The 17,219-nt window shown below is 49.3% G+C and overlaps 1 protein-coding gene across 1 annotated transcript in view; it reads left to right on the forward strand.

Annotated features, from left to right (window-relative positions):
- The window catches only part of TENT4A (terminal nucleotidyltransferase 4A), a 535,327-nt gene that overhangs the window by 347,436 nt on the left and 170,672 nt on the right, over nt 1–17,219 (forward strand). Inside the window, exon 9 of the mRNA XM_085606105.1 lies at nt 1,044–1,147. Within this exon, the coding sequence (XP_085462231.1) occupies nt 1,044–1,147 (104 nt within the window). The remainder of the gene's footprint in view (nt 1–1,043; nt 1,148–17,219) is intronic.

Genomic DNA, 17,219 nt, shown 5'->3' on the forward strand with positions numbered 1-17,219 from the left:
AGCGCCAGTTTAAAAATAGTGTTTTGATTTGCCAGGTGAGCTTTTATTTGTGTTGGCAGCCAATCTGACCGCTCACTCCTGCAGGAGCGAGTTGGCCCGACGGAAATTAATCTGCAGTGGCCAATAAGAATGCTCTATTTTTAAACTTGTGCTCCTTCAGGTCTCAAGACTCAGACCCAACCATCTAGATACACAATTAGTTTTAACCTGAATTTCCCATAAACTACTGAATGTTTTTACGCCAAATCACAAAAAGCACAATCTGTTGTCCAAGATCTAGTTTACTGCCAAATTCGGTGTAATTCTGTTCTGCACTTTTTGCTTTAGCCACTCCTAGAGAAGTCTATGGAAAATGCGTGGGAATTTTGCGTTTTGAGACCTGCCCCCTTTCTCTGCCCCAGCTTTATAGAACTTTGTGCACCTTTTCATGCACATGGAGGTGCACCTTTTTGGAACTTTTTGTGGTGTTTCGTCAAACGGTGCCAAAGTTATTAGCAACACAAATGCTTTTTCTGTGTTACAGCTGACCTAACTATAACTGTTTAGTAGCTGTTCCTGGGGCCGGAGAAGACTTGGGGGAGGGAGGCCGCCCAGTCCCCCTCCTATTTATGGAAACAAATTCCCTGGTTAGTTTGGTCCCCAGGGCCTTATGAGGCTCGGGGAGGAGAGCACATGGCCAAACTCCCCTTTATTAAAGAAATAAAAGGTGCTGTGGCCAACCCTTTGGCCCTAATCTGCGGGGGTTGGCTTTGTTTGGTATTAAAACATTACATTAAAAACGCTATCGTTCACTGAAAAAAAACAAATGTTAAAATAACTTAATTACATTAATGTCTGACAAAATTAACTTAATGAACTGAAAACCCCCCACAAATTCACAAGTTAGTTAGCAGAGCTAGCTATAACCTTCTCACCAGCCATACACTACTTATAACCTCACATTTTAAATCACTCATGATCTGTTCTATGACCTCATTTGACATCACTGACAACTATAATGACATTTAATGACATTCTTCACCTTTCCTTGATTACATTTGCAGCACTCTGGGGCGGATTATTAAGGTAACACAGGAAGTGATCGACTACCGGGAGTGGATTAGGAAAAAATGGGGAAGCAAAGTAAATGAATCATCCGATCTGCTGGGTAAGTACTTCCCTAGTACCCACTTTTTAAAACTTCCTTTTAATGTCTTAACTGAAAATATTTCTGTTCATGGGATTGTCTTAAGTACGTATGAGCCCTCTGCATGTGCGGGACCCATGACCCCTTTTAAAATGCACTTAATTTGTGTAAAGCAAAAACTCCTGGACCAAATGTTCTTTTTCTAAACCCTTCACTTGAATTTCTTTCGCATTTAGGAAACATTGTGTATACTTAATTGTCATATAAATCCATCCGGCACATTGCATCCATTGCAGCGTTTATATATCCAATAAGGTATATACATCCAGGATTGAGCTCTGCGATGCCATCCTGTTGAGATTCCTAGGATCCCTCAGTTTGGGTGTTAAGTCTACTGGTCGCCTTTCTTCGTTGCCAGGTGTGCAACCCCTTCCCAGTACTCTTGAATTATCTCGAAAGCCCAGACTGCATGGAAAAATACTTATTGCAGAGTGGCAAATAACAGTGCCCTACCAGCCTTCTAGAGATGATCAGTGTTTCAAATGACTGTGGAGATGTGTGAACCGAATGACTAGTAGCTTGGCGAATGTGGCAAAGTCTCTAGGAGCCATCTTTGCTTCCCTTCACTCATCCTCTCTTAACTGACCCAGATCTTGGTTCAAAAGGATTGCAGCTTTAGGAGTAGTTTAGGAGTATTTATCTATACAATTAATTTCAGGATATCTGGTCCTGCTGTTACATCTGTAGCAAATGTGCACTATAATTGGATATACGTGGGCAGATTTACTAAATCTGTGATGTAGTTCTTAGTCATGTCTTGGATGTCTCCGATTTCTTAGAACTGAGATTTGTGGAGTTAATGTTCTTTGCTTAATTTAGGAAAATACTTTGTCTTCCTTTCCAAAAGTTGCCTATCTCTGAGATCCCAATACGTTCCCATGACCGTTATCAACGTACATTAGTAGTGCTCCTAACCATTTGCCCGGCCACAGCATGAATTTCGTGAGTTAAATTGACCTCCTTTCTAGAGTAGGATCTTGCATCAGCAGTGTAACACCACTTTGATAACAGATGAAAAACTGTTGTTTGCGACCCATTAAGGAAATCTATTAAGTCAGGTACCAAGAATACGTCCATCTCTAGTCTTAGCGTGGTCATCCGACAAGCTAATGGTTTACAAGAAATAGCTGGTTGGTCCAATAATAGAGGTCCATGTCTGCCATACCTAAACCTAGTCTTGCACTAACTGTTAACTTGTTGAATGCAATCTTGAGTCTTGTTTACTGACAAACATGTTCTATATAGTGTTAAAGTGTGCAGGTTATCATGGCGATATTTCAGTGGACAGGATGTAGGGTGTTTATTTTTAATAGAAAGAATAGGTCTACAGTACCGAAAATAATCAGTAATCTGTCCAGCTGACTAGGTCTCTCTGCAGTCTTAATTGGAATATTGTTAAAAGATTCTAGTATAACATACCATTGCCCATCCATCTGGACCGCTATAGGATATCTCAATCAAGAACTCCCAGCAGAATATGGAGTTTGGAAACCTTCCTCATTCTTTCCCAAGTTTGAGATCCCTTAATATGCGTAGAAAGCAGCTGAGCATGTTAAAGCATGCATGCATGCACACACACTGACATTTTTCATCCTGTATAGTTTGATACAGCCATTGAGGAAGTCTGTTATCTATTTAGGCAGCATCTGGGAGAGGTTATCTGGAGGGCACATTACCTGTAAGCATTTGTATTAGTTTTCTATACTCTAAGGCAAGCAGTGTGATGAAAGGGGTTTGTCCATAAAGCAAGTGCCACTTTCACCACCACCATCTTTCATTGCGTGTTGTTTCCCTGTGTGATCTGGGAGATGTCCTGCTGGAAAAGGTTGGCACAGAAGTATTTCACTAAGGTCCTCAGGTACTTGAATCTGAAATACTCTGATCTCCAAAATTACTTCTTCCCTAAATTTACCTTACCTGATGGACTTCCTGTCGGATTCCTTACGTTAGAATTTTCCTTGGTCATCAGACTGGATACAGAAAGCTTTTCTGAGCAGTCCCTTTGCGCACTGACCGGAAGTAATCGTTCAACTTGGCATCATTGGCATAGTCCTCTCCAGCAGTGACTTGTGCTGTGCCTATAGAGGCACCACCCTAGTGTGCTGACCTCAGTTTCATGACTTCCTTCGTTTCTGTGCCTGCATCTTGGATCCGGTTCGCACTCGCCTCAATCACTTTGACTCAGTGTTTTGTCAAACGCTTCGGCCTGGAGGCAGACCATGATTCCCAAGGCCTGCCCAGGTTGTAAGACCATGAATCCTAGAGTCATCAATGAGTGAGCCATGAAGCTCCTGGCCACACAACATACAACTCTGCACTGCTTCTTGTCAAGAGGGAGGGCCCGGGACCTCTGAGTCACTCGCGCCATTCATCATGATTCAGGACTACTCCAGGTAAGTCTCTCAAGAAGTCGAAGTGCATTTTGACTTCTCCAGGCTGGTCCAAGATATAAGACGACATGTGAGAAGAACGCCTTGAGTCTAGGCCCTGCTCCCACGTCTTGCCCATGATGCCTCATCCTGGATCTGTTCCACGATCCCCAGGGTTTGCCAGAGTGACTCTTGACCACTTATGCCTTGAATGTCATTTTTGGGTTGCTGGGTGCCTCTGGAGCACCTTTGGACCCCATGGGTTTGGGAGGAACACCAACTGGATTTTGGCTGACTGGTTTGCCCTTTGCCAGTTGAAACCCCTGGATCCATTTGTGGATCGGGATCGCCCCGGCCGTGACTTAACTTCTTTCGGTGTCTGTTCCAATGACACCGTTGCCAACATCGCCAACCCCATTGTAATTCTTGAGTCCGATACAGAGCTCGTCTTGCACGCTACCAACTGGACCTAGCATCAAAGGGCACATTTACCTCTCCAGTGCACAGCTTTTGGTACTGTTTTATTACTGGCCGATGACTTGAGAGGTCTGTGCCCGTATGTGTGAAATAACACTTGCCTAAAACCTTGTTGGACCATGTGCCTGTCAGTCTAGAGCCGAGTCCCCACCTGTCTTACTACAGTTTGTGGCAGTTCCTACCCATTTCTCAGTTAGACCTTGTATTCTGTGAGATGCTACACTCTGCAATTATTGTGTATTTTATTGATGAAGGTTCCTTCGTAGGTTTCTGATGGATACATCTGCCAGTGGATTCCTCACCTTGTGAATATCCCCTGCGCCAGCATTCCACGAAACTTTTCTTCCCCAGCATTCCACGTCGACGTGGGCGACGTCATAATACATCGGCTCCGCTCGCGACTCCGTATGACGTCACCGGAGCCATAAGAGGCCCACGTCGGCGTGATGACGTCAGTTCCCTTTTTTCCGCGCCATCGACGCGCAACGGTTTTTTCCCAGTGCTCTCTAGCTACTTTGTAGTCTAGTGGTGTATCTTTGTTAAAATCGGTATGTCTTCGACGAGGAAGTCGGGCTTTAAGCCCTGTAGGGAATGCGGAGGCCTGATGTCCATGACTGATCCGCATCAGAACTGTTTATGGTTTCTTTCCTCTGATCATGACATGGAAGAGTGCGGGTGCTGTAGGAGCATGAATCCTAAAGCGCTGAAGGAGAGGAAGACCAAACTCTTCATGAAGAAGATCGGTGAGGAGAAGAGGGGGAGAAAAAAGGAGAAATCCAGGCGAGAGTCATCGACTTCGAGGTCGTCGAAGTCGAAAAAGAACCGCACGAAGAAGAAGCATTCTTCTCGACGTCGGTCCTCGAAGTCTAGGAGGTCGAGGTCGGCTTCGCCCCGTCGACGTCAGAGCAAGGCCTTGTCCCCTTCTCCTGATAAGTCTCCGAAGTCTCCCTCGCCGAAGCGGGCTCCAGCTCGTTCCCCGACGCCGTCACCGGCACCTTCCAAGGCTTCGACTCCGGGTCGAGTGGAATCTGATGTTCATTTGGATGAGCAGGAGGAGGCTGTTCTGGTGCCTGATGACTCTGCGGCTCCGGTGGATGATTCTGAGGAGCCGACGCCGGTGACTCCACAAGGGGATACAGGGACGGTCCCTTATCCCCAATTCCCGGCTCCAGGTACGGATCCTTCGGGATTTCTGAATGCCATGTATGGTATTTTTCAGAAGGCATCCTTCCCATCCGAAGCACCAGCTGGTCCCGTGGGTCCGATGGCGTTTACACTGGGAGTGCCGCAGCAATACGCTCAGGCGCCCTTTATGCCGATGGCGCCTTCTTGGCAGTTTCCGGCGCCGGTTGGGGATCCGATTCGACCTCGGATGGACCGTCATTCTTCGGAGCCTTCTTCGACGCCGAGGCCGACTCCATCGGCGCCGCAGACTCCACCTATGGCGCCTCCGACGCCGGTGGCCTTGGCTCCACCGACGCCGCGTACGACGTCGACGACGCCGGCTCCCCGGATCCGATCGAGGCGTGAGGCCGAAAGGGTATTAGAGGAAGGAAGATATCGGGCAGAGGTGGAAGAAGGTGAAGTCGACTCTTCTTCGGATGAGTTTGAAGGAATAGAGGAAGCAAGTGGTTTGGATACCACCCCAGAGTGGGAGCATGCTTCTGCAAGGTCTTCTCCTCCACAGGAATTGGCACCCTACCATGTCGTGATCAAGAAGGCCGCGGAGTTGTTAGATCTGCAGCTACCCTCTGTGGAGTACAAATCCAACCTGCTTACAGAGGTGTTGCACTCTCCGACGTCGGCTTCGGAGCCTTTGTTACCTTTCAATGAGGCTCTCTTGGAAGCCATTCTGATGTCGGCTAAGTAGCCAACTCGTGAAGATACATACGAGATAAAAATCTTTATGGGCAGGATTCAAAGTGCAAATGGGCAGATAGTATTAAAATACAAAACTTCAATTATCTTTTCCTATGAACCATCTTACAATGCAAAAACTTTGCTAAACATACAGTACAAACTTTTATAAAGTGCAAGGTGCAATCGAACAAGCTCATACATCTGAAAGAAACACGTTAGTTAGATTCCTCACCTTAGAATATCCCCAGGCGTCAGGCTGGATCCGGAAAGATTTTTGTAGCAATACCCCTTGCGCGTCGCTAGGCGTCGTCTGCGGCTCCGCGTCCATCGTTGGCGTCGTGCATCCGTAATGACGTCGTCGGAGAACTTAGACGCCGCCCTCGCGCGCTGACGTCAGTTCTTTTTTCCACGCCAGACAGCGCCGATCCGGGAAGAGCTTACCCCTTAGTCAATTTTTGACTAAACTTTTTTGACTCTTTTTGGTCTTCTGTCGGTAGGATGCCCGGGTTTAAAGCCTGTGACTCCTGTCATCGACTGATGTCGGTGACGGACCACCATCGCCGGTGCCTTTACTGCCTGGGGGCCGACCATGACGCGTTGTCGTGCCCTGATTGTCAGGCCTTGACCTCGAAGGCTAGGCGGGAGCGGTCCCGTAAGCTTCCCGAGCTTCGGCACTCAGCTCCGCGCTGCTCACGGTCCCGGTCCAGGAGGAGGTCCAAGGACCGTTCGCGGAGCCGCAGTCACCATCGCTCGTTGGGCTTGAAGTCTTCGGTTAAGTCGAAGCGATCTAAGTAGCCCGAGAGGCGACACCGCTCTAAGGACTCCCCTCGCCGGTCGCGCGACTCTGCCAAGGGTCAGGGTGGTCTCACCCACGTGTCTTCGTCTCACCCACGTGTCTTCGTCTCACCCACGTGTCTTCGTCTCACCCACGTGTCTTCGTCTCACCCACGTGTCTTCGTCTCACCCACGTGTCTTCGTCTCACCCACGTGTCTTCGTCTCACCCACGTGTCTTCGTCTCACCCACGTGTCTTCGTCTCACCCACGTGTCTTCGTCGGAGCCACAGTAGCCGCATCCGTCCCCATACCCGCCGGTCCCTGGGACTGACGCGACTCCGGTGGAGGTCAGTGCCTTCCTCTCGGCCATGAGGGGCCTGGCTCCGCTGTCGACGCCTGCCGGCGCGCCTTCGGGCCCCGCGGGCTCGACTGGACGACCTCGCGTGCCGGCGGCTCCGGCGCCGTTGACGACTTCGGCCCCGACACTGCAGGTCCCCGAGGGATCCAGGCCTGGATCTCTGCTGGCGCCGGTTGACCTCAACGCCTCCTCCGCCGACACCGGTTCCACCCCTGGCACCGTCTCCGGACGCCGCCGTGGTTTAGCCCCTGTCTGGCCAGTCGCCGGTGCGGCGCCGCCCCAGACGCCGATGGATGAGGTTTTCATCTACCGCCCGGCTCCGATCATTCCTCCTGTTTATCAGGAATCGGGTGACGGGGGTGACTGGGAGGGGTCTGAGGACCCTATGGCCCTACAGGGCCAACTTTCACAGGACTGGGCAGACTAACTGGGGGATGCCAGTGGTCTGGACACTTCCCCGGACGCTGGTTTCATCTCTCCTCCGACTGTGGCCTCGGAGGAAGGTGCAGCTTTTTCAGTGGTGCTGCGCAAGGCGGCCGCAGCCCTGGGGCTCGAACGTCCTCAGAGGTGCTTCAATCGTCAGCAAGCTACACTGAGCCTTTGCTGCAGTTCAATGAGGCCCTCATGAACGTTATGCAGGGCACTTGGTACAAGTCCTCCACAGTTCCTCCTGTGGATCGTAACGTGCCCGGCACCACTTCCCTGCTCCGGGCGACCCCAGTTTCCTGTTCAAACACCCCACCCCCGAGAGTCTGGTTATCCAGGCCTCCACTTCCCAATCCTCCTTCCTGTCCGCTCCTCCGGATCGGGAATCCAAGAGGCTAGAACAGTTCGGAAAGAAGCTGTTCTCTTCCCTGAGTTTGGGCCTGCGGTCTTTGAACACTGCTTGCTTCTTGGACCGTTTCTCCCACTCTGTGGGATACGGTGGAGGACGTGCTGACCCTGTGTCCGGAGGAGGCCCGGACAAGTCTCTCCCAGGCGCTTGCTGACGGGCGAGATGCAGCACGACATGCCATACGGTGTGCACTAGACACCACGGACTCGCTGGGTAGGGCGATTTCCACCACGGTGGCGCTCCGGCACCACGCCTGGCTGCGGTCCACGTCTTTTTCGGGGGATGTCCAGAGTTCCCTCATGGATATGCCCTTTGATGGCACTCGCCTTTTTGGTGAGAAGGCGGATAGTGCGCTGGCTCGTTTAAAGGACTCCCGGGCTACGGCCAGGTCCTTGGGTCTCTCGGCCCCACGGCCGCAAACTTCCGCCTTTCGCCCCTTTCGTGGCCAAGGAAGGGGCGCCTCCTCACGCCCGCCTTGCCACCGGCCGCAGACCCAATCTGCACGCGGACGTGGATTCCGCTGTGGCGGTACTGGAGGACAACGTGCCGGTCAGTCCACATCCACCCCGGCAGCATCCGCCTCAAAGCCCTAGTCCGAGCTTTCAGGCCCATTCCACGCCAGTGGGCGGCAGAGTTCGCCATCACCTGCTCCACTGGCGATCCATCACTTCGGACAGGGGGGTGCTGCAAATCGTCCGAAGGAGCTACTCCCTCCCCTTCGAGACGATCCCTCCAGCCATGCCACCGCTGTGCCACCGTATATCGGAGGATCACTTGAATCTTATGTGGGAGGAAGTTACGGCCCTCTTGGCCAAAGAGGCCGTCAAGCGTGTTCCTGGTCCAGAAGTAGGCCGTGGTTGCTATTCCTACTACTTTCTGGTTCCCAAGAAGGGCAAAGAGGGCCTACGCCCTATCTTGGACCTAGCTCAGGTTCTGGCTGCCCTCGACCCTGGAGACTGGATGGTAGCATTGGACTTGCAGGACGCCTATTTTCACATCCCCGTCCTGCTGGCCCACCGGCGTTACCTGTGGTTCACGGTGGGTTAGGAGCACTTTCAGTTCACCGTGCTCCCCTTCGGCCTCACCAGTGCCCCTCGGGTGTTCACGAAGGTGATGGGGGTGGTCGCAGCTCATCTGCGCGGATCAGGGGTTCCAGTCTTCCCCTATCTCGACGACTGGCTGAAGGCGGGCTCGCCCCAGCAAGTCGTCTCCCACCTCCAGACTACGGCCGAGTTCCTGCCTTTGCTGGGGTTCTCCATCAACGTGCCGAAGTCACACCTGAGACCCTCCCAGAAGCTCCTTCATCAGAGCGGTTCTCGATTCGGCGCAGTTCCGGGCTTATCCTCCGGAACAGCGGGTCCAGGATATTCAGGCTCTGATTCCCATCTTTCGGCCTCTATCCTGGGTTTCGGTCAGGTTGGTGCTGCGGCTTCTGGGGCTGATGGCCTCCTGCATCCTGTTGGTGCATTACGCCAGGTGGCGAATGCGGGCTCTGCAGTGGGACCTGAAGTTTCAGTGGGCCCAGCATCGAGGCAACCTGTCCGACCATGTCTTGATCTCGGAGGGCACTGCGAAACAGTTGCAGTGGTGGCTCACGGACCGCAATTGGGTCAGGGGCAGATGCCTCTCCCTACCCCAACCGGTGCACGTAGTAGTGACGGACGCGTCCCTCCTTGGATGGGGGGGGGCCATATGGGAGAGGCGGAGATCAGAGGCCTCTGGTCTCCGGCGGAGTCTCAACTCCATATCAACCTGTTTGAGCTGAGAGCGATCCGGCTTGCACTGAAAGCCTTCCTTCCCTCTGTCCGGGGAAGTGTCGTGCAGGTGTTCACGGACAACACCACCGCCATGTGGTATTGCAACAAACAGGGCGGGTGGGGTCGTGGACCTTTTGTCAGGAGGCTCTGCGCCTCTGGACATGGCTGGAACACCAGGGCATCATCCTGGTGGTTCAACATCTGGCGGGCTCTCTGAACGCCAGAGCAGACGAACTCAGCCGCCGGTGCATGATGGATCACGAATGGCGTCTGAACTCGGACGTTGCGCAAGGTCTCTTTCTGCAGTGGGGAGAGCCTTGGTTAGATCTATTCACCACCGAAGAGAACGCTCAATGTCAGCAGTTCTGCGTGTTGGAATTTCCAAGGCGGCACTCGCTCTGAGACGCTTTTCGTCGCAAGTGGAGTTGCGGTCTGTTGTACGCCTTTCCGCCTAAACTACGTCTGCCCAGAGTGCTGAAGATGATCAGGCGCGACCAGGCCCAAGTCATCTTAGTGGCTCCGGATTGGGCACGAAGGTACTGGTATCCCGAGCTACTCAGTATGTCAATCGATCCTCCGATACGACCGCCTCTTCAGGAGGACCTTCTGTCGCAGGGGACGGTCCTCCACCCGAACCTGTCCAGTCTCCACCTCCATGCGTGGAGACTGAGCGGCGACAGTTGATGCCATTTGACTTGCCGCCTGAAGTCTGTGATGTGATTCTGGCAGCCAGGCGTCCCTCCACAAAATCGGTATACGCCTGCAGGTGGAACAAATATGTGGCATGGTGCACAACAAAGGCTGTGGATCCCCTTTCTGCCCCTCTTTGAGGTTCTACTCTTTCTTCTTTCTTTGGCCCAGCAGGGCTCTGCTCTGGGCACCTTGAAAGGTTATCTTTCTGCAATCTCTGCTTTCTTACGGCTTCCTGATCAGCCTTCTCTTAAAGTCACCTGTTTCGCGCTTTCTTAAAGGCATTACTCACATGTCCCCTACGTAATGCCTCAGTGGGATTTGAATCTTGTTTTGACCTTTCTGATGTGTGCTCCCTTTGAGCCCCTTCACAATTGTCCACTTCGTCTTCTGACTCTTAAGACTGCTTTCTTGGTTGCTATCACCTTGGCTAGATGGGTGAGTGAGCTCCAGGCTCTGCAATCTCAGCCTCCCTTTCTGTTCATCCGGACAAGGTTGACTCGTCCTTCTTTTCCTCCGAAAGAGGTGACCCCCTTTCACATCGGGCAATCTGTCACTTTGCCCACCTTCTTTCCGCCTCCGCATCCTTCGAAAGAGGAAGAGAGGCTCCACCGTCTGGACCCAAAACGTGCGCTGTCCTTTTATTTGGACTGCACCAGACAGTTCCGTGTGGACGACCAACTTTTTGTTCGATACGTAGGTGCTAAGAAGGGGAGAGCCGAACACAAACGGACCATCTCACGGTGGGTCGTCTTGTGTATAAAAGTTTGTTACTCCTTGGCGAAAAAGGACCCTTCTGTTGGGCTGAGAGCCCATTCCACCCGGGCCACGGCGGCGACTTCTGCCCTGGGACGGGGAGTTCCCTTGCAGGACATCTGTCAGGCGGCGACGTGGTCCTCACTGCACACGTTCGCCAAGCACTATTGCCTGGACAGCCAAGTCCGGTGAGATGGCTTCTTTGGCCGTTCGGTTATCCAGGACTTTCTGGTGTGATCTTGGTTCGCAGACCCTCCAAGGGGGTTGGTATTGCTGGGGTATCTATTCTAAGGTGAGGAATCTAACGCGTTTCTTTCAGATGAACAAGTTACTTACCTTCGGTAACGATGTATCTGTAAGAAACATTAGTTAGTTAGATTCCTCACCGACCCACCCATCCTCCCCGCTCTCCGAACCAACATCTAGGGTTCAGGGCCCTAGAGTTTTTGGCACCAGTGTCTGTCTCTTGCATGGTTCTGCGTTCCTGGCGCGGAAAGCTATGTACAAGAACTGATGTCAGCACGCGACGGCGGCGTTCAAGTACTCCGATGTCATTCCGGCGCACGACGCCAACGACGGACGCGGAGCCGCAGACAACGCCTACCGACGCGCAAGGGGTATTGCTACAAAAATCTTTCCGGATCCAGCCTGACACCTGGGGATATTCTAAGGTGAGGAATCTAACTAACTAATGTTTCTTACAGATACATTGTTACCGAAGGTAAGTAACTTGTTCATTAGGACAAAACATATTAGTCCTCAAGATAATAGCATATTAAACACTTTTGAGCAAAATTCAAAGTGCAAAAGGGCAGACATATTAAAACAAAACTTTGATTATCTTGCCCTATAATACATCTTAAAGTGCAAAATTTTTATACAGTGCAAAATGCTAAAAGGATATACTCCAGACGGGGTAGACTACAGACATATCATTCCTGACAACCATAGAGGGTACCAAGGCCTGCTCTACATACAATACAAAAACATTATGTTAAGTGCGATAGGGCAAACTCTGATATTAGGATGATCTCTGATTTTAACACATAATGGGCCTCCGAATAAAAACAAATTAGGAACCATAATATCAATTAAAAGACCATTTTTTCCTACGCCTAATGGTTCCAGTTAGGAAACTTGCCACTCTAAAACAAACCATGGGGGATGCTAGCATCTAAAGATACAGTAAGTCTGGCCTAACTTGGACAAAGTGACAGTCTCTAAGCAATGGTAATATACATTTCTTACGTAGGACCTAATAATCACAAAAGACAGTGAAGAATGTCCTGTTGTGAAAAATTGTCACACTGGCATGGTTTTAAAGTGCCAGGTTTAGAAAAGCCCTAAGGTAGATAGAAGCCAATGAGCCATTTGCAGACAATCTTAATAGAAAACAAGAAAAGGTTTGCCAAAACTTAATAGGTAAGGTTGGACTTGATTGTTCATAGATAATGTGACATAACGTCTTATAGATGGCTTTTGCAGCTCCTCTTCTAGCAGATGGTTTTTGTAGATCCTCTTCTTCCCTCAGACCGTGGCGCTTAGACAGAAACTGAAATCTAATATTTTTGATTGTAAGTTTATCCATGGGTTTGGGGCTTAAGAATAAGACACGGCAACCTAACCAAGTAGTCCTTTCCTTTAGGTACCTAAACCAGGGAATATGTGTGGCTCTATCTAATGCTAAGCAGTAAGTAATTATTTGATTTAGGTTTATAGTGGGACTTGCCCAAATTCTCAACCAACGCATCAATGGAGTCACTGCAATCTGATCTGCAATGTATCCTATCCCTAGTTCTTCATGTGTTACACAAGTGGTGGTGGAATACGGGACTGCCAAGACCTTACATAAAAATGTACTTTCCTCCTGCTGAATACCCCTCCCTTTGTATCCCCAAATGTCACTGCCGTAGGTTGCCATTGGGATGCATTTTTCCTTGTACATTTTCATCAGGGCTGCAATGGGTTTGGTCCCTAGTTTTTTTTTTAGCAAAATTTAGTGCAGCCCCTGTAGCCCTTGCAAGGATATTCATTTTTTTTTTTTTGTGCATAATTTGTGGGCACCATGAAGCATTTTCGTCAAAGTACCCCTAGGTAGGGGAAGCTTGGGACCTTTGTTAGCTCTATCCCTTTGCACTAGAATTTTCTTTTTTTTGTGGGACTTTTCAAGGCTAATGGACATAGTGTGCGATTTTTAAAAATGTATTGATAAATCTAAAGAATCCATAAAAACTATAGAAGCATTTAAATGATTGGAGGCCCATTGCCGTTCTTGCTAATATAACTGCGTCATCTGCATATAATACGAGATCTTGTCGCCGAATCTAGGGATGTCTTTACATCGGACTATTAAGGAGTCTCCCAAATTGTTTATATATATAATGTGAACAAGAGAGGGGCCAGGATACAGCCTTGGCGTACCCCTCTTTTCACATCCCAGGTAGATGTCCGGTCCCCATTGCAATTCTACCTAACAGCTGTTGTGGTGTTCTTATGAATGGCATATAAAAAGGCCCATGTCACTCAGGATAGACCACAACTTTGATCTGTTAACAGTCAAACGCTTGCGTTAAATCCATAAATGCCAAATGGATTGTTATTTTTTTGGCGATGGTGTACTTGCCTACCGTTAAGTGTACGTTTAAGCATTGGTCCAGGGTCCCTTTACCTGGCCAAAAATGGATTCTTTAGATTTATCAATACATTTTTAAAAATCGCACACTATGTCCATTAACCTTGATCTATACAGTCTGTGCCTCCGAAATTGAGCTTTGCTTAGTTCCCGATATGCAGGATAGCTCCAGTATAAAAGCCTTCGAGAAATTAACAAAACAGATCCAATCAGATCTTACAATTACTGGTGGGCTTAGACGCCCCAAATAGCAGGTGATAACAGGAAAAAGGAGCTAAAAACAATCCTGGGACGCACTACAACAAGCAAGAATATTGAAAGAGAGTGCGAATTTCTGTTCGGTAGTTAATTGCCCCTTCCTCTCTGAAACCGCCAAATCAAATACTGACTGGCTAGTCCCAGCAGATAAATGGGTATCGCATTTCAGAAATATCTTTAGCGATGCAAATTTTGATTGGGGTCCTATTAACTAGGGAGGAAACCTGTTTATCACCTTGCTCTAGTCAGTCATTTTCATCCAAATTTTGGCAATCTGCCAGAGCTTGAAATTTATAGTATTTTGGCAAATTATTTCCTATCTTACTTATAGCCACGGGTTCCCTGACTTTCGTGTTTGCCATTGCCCTTGCATAAAACCTCCACGCTGTCTTGGGGGGGTAAAGGTATTGTAGTGAGACTTATTTTATTTGAGAATTTAAATTGCTCTGGGATGCACTGTTTTAGAATCTTCGCTTTCTCAGGATCCTTAAAATTAACTACTATGCAATCTCCTACACCAATCTTACTAGTTTGTTGGCCTATCCACCCACTCTTCTAGCCATTATAATGTAAGATGATAGATACTGGCCATGTATTACATTTTTTGTGCACCAATGGGTCACTTTATGGATTAAGTCCTGGGTGGTTTCCCTAGTTTCTTGGGAGAGGGGGGACCTCTAGTAAGACTGCTACTAAATGGGCAGATGCAGGGGGTAAGTCAAGGATACTTCGGTTCGCAACTTTAGGTATGCCATGTGTAGGCTGACTGCGTGTAGATAAGGGTGCCCTATATAAATCCAGGGGTCCTTTGGCCTGAGCTGCCTCAGCGTTCTGGGCTGCAAGTTCTGTTACTTCAGGTGTATTTAACTGACTTAGGCCATTTGATATACCAGTGCTCCCTGGAATAATGGGGACACTTAAGCTTCGACCAGGTAGGACAGGTTCAGTGTAGGTTTGAGTCTTCTTTTGCAAAACAATTCCACCCCCTGCCCCTAAAAGGTTTGGCACAATAGACGTAGAGCGATTGTTACAATTGGTTATTACATTTTGGACCAATTCCTCAACTTTTTCTATTTTTTGTGGTGTTGGCACTAAGAGGGTCTTCATCATAAGTTCCAGCTTTAAAAAATAGTCCAATAACCGCCCTCGGCCTGGGTCAGGTTGTGAGAATAGCTGGGTCTGCATTTGTAACCGTGGGGATTTCCTTATAGACTTTTTGTAAACAGTTTGTTTCTCTTCGGCGGTGGTAGGTCCGGGGCCACTTCAGTACACTCTGATATTTTATCGATTAGAGTTTTAGGGGACATGTCCAACTCGCCAGAAATTAGTGTCTCGCTTAGGGGTGCACAGATTGTTAGAGCAGGTTTCTGGGGGGACCATATTAGCCGCAGAGTCCCCTTGTTCTCCCTCCTTGCTAATGATTTGGCTTTGGAGGCATTTACTAGCCTCTATGGATAGCCTCTGCTCAGTCAAAGCTATTTCCTTCGTAATTGCATGCGCGGCTTTGGTCAGAAAGCAATCAATTTTGCCCACCTCTCATCCCTCCCTGAGCACCCCCCGTGAGGCGAGTGTATTCCTTTTACCCATATCGGCGTAGGTCATTAGAACCCCCTATCTCAGTTCAAAGTCTTCTGTAGAGTACTTGAAAGTACTTTTAAGTTCAGAAAAAAAGTGATTAAAAGTTACCTTGCTGCTTTGGCTGACTGCCGTACTGGGACTCAAAAATTCAAGACTTCCGGGCACACTTTACAGATTTCAGCCTGAAAATGGCCTTGGTGACTGGCCCAGCCCCGCCTCCTCCAGTCGCAGACTGGCCCGCCCTTGGCCTGGGCTTTCCCGGGTGCGGCGTGGGCACACCTGCGCGCTTCCCGGGCACGCCTGCACGCGTCCTGCGCTGTGGGAGGGCCGCTGTGATTTTATCGTGCCCCCCCGGTGCGGTGACGAGTTCGCAGGAGTACAATGGCCTCTGGGTAATGTGGTTTCATTGGGCCGTTCCCCTCACGGCCGAGAAAGGAGAGATCCAACCGTTCACCTCACGGCGGCAGCGGAGGCTGCTCAGCAAAGGCCCCAGTCAGGTTAGTGTCCCTTAGACACATTTGATAACCTTGGTGTGGGCTGGGAAGCAACCTAGAAGCAAATTGGATTCAATTACTCTACCATATGCGCAGGGCGGTTTTAATGTCCCAAACCTGGAGCTGCATTACTTGTGCGCACCAACCCACTTCGCTCACTACTAGCATCTCGCCTACGCTCCACATTTAGCAATGGAGCATGATGCTCTCCCCATTCCGCTGGATGTCATCTTGCCCCATACAAGAGATCCCATTGCACCCATTGAATTTAATACCCTTCTCTTTACCATGTAAGCATGGCTCATGCTCTGGATACATGCAAATCTGGAACCCTTATATTCACCGGCACTCCTTTTATTAAATCACCCAGCTATCAGGCACGCAGTAACCCAGGGCGCTGGAGATCCTTCGTAATGTGGAGTTGCGTACAATGAAGTAGATCTATCTCGGGGTAAATTTATAGCACTAGAAGACATACCCGAGGCACAACATCGCGCCTCGCTGCTGACCTTTATGTACATGTGGCTCCCTGCTGCAGTGCGAGCTCTATTCCCTCTATTTCCATGTGAGCCTCCTGCTCTACACGTGCTACATACATTGCTGACGGGCACCACACACAAAGATTACTACTAGAATATACATCTCTATGCAAAATGTAGACTAGCTCCTGATGTGGCGCTTGTAAGATGGAATGACTTGCTGAATCGGACATTGGATTTCGCTTATTGGGTGGTCGTCTTTTGTACTCAAACTAGCATGCTCATGTCTAGTTGCAACTTGAATATAATGGATTAAGTATCTCCATCAAATTTATTATACCTCTGTCAAACTGTATAGGTTTAGCTTGTGGGAAGAAGCAAAATGTGTGCAGTGCAGAACACCAGACGCTGGCTTTATGCACCTGCCATGGACTTGGCTTCCAGTATACCAATATTGGGTGCAGATCACTGGAACGTAGTCTGCAAGTATGTCTTCTTGATTTGGTAATAAAACTTGCAACCCACAGTACTTATTCTTATGACTGTAGTGCTGCTGTTAGCTAAGAGAAGAGTTGTGCTTTGCTGAGGCAAACCACACCAACGAAACTTCAATGTCTCGAGGACATGACCAACTGTAAAGAACAGTTGCAGTTGTATGCTAAAGAACTGCCGGAACCTTTGTGGCCTGAGAATATCTGGGCCCCCTTGACTACAT

Source organism: Triturus cristatus, chromosome 5_1 (assembly GCF_964204655.1).
Source record: "Triturus cristatus chromosome 5_1, aTriCri1.1, whole genome shotgun sequence".
Classification (NCBI taxonomy): Eukaryota; Metazoa; Chordata; class Amphibia; order Caudata; family Salamandridae; genus Triturus; species Triturus cristatus.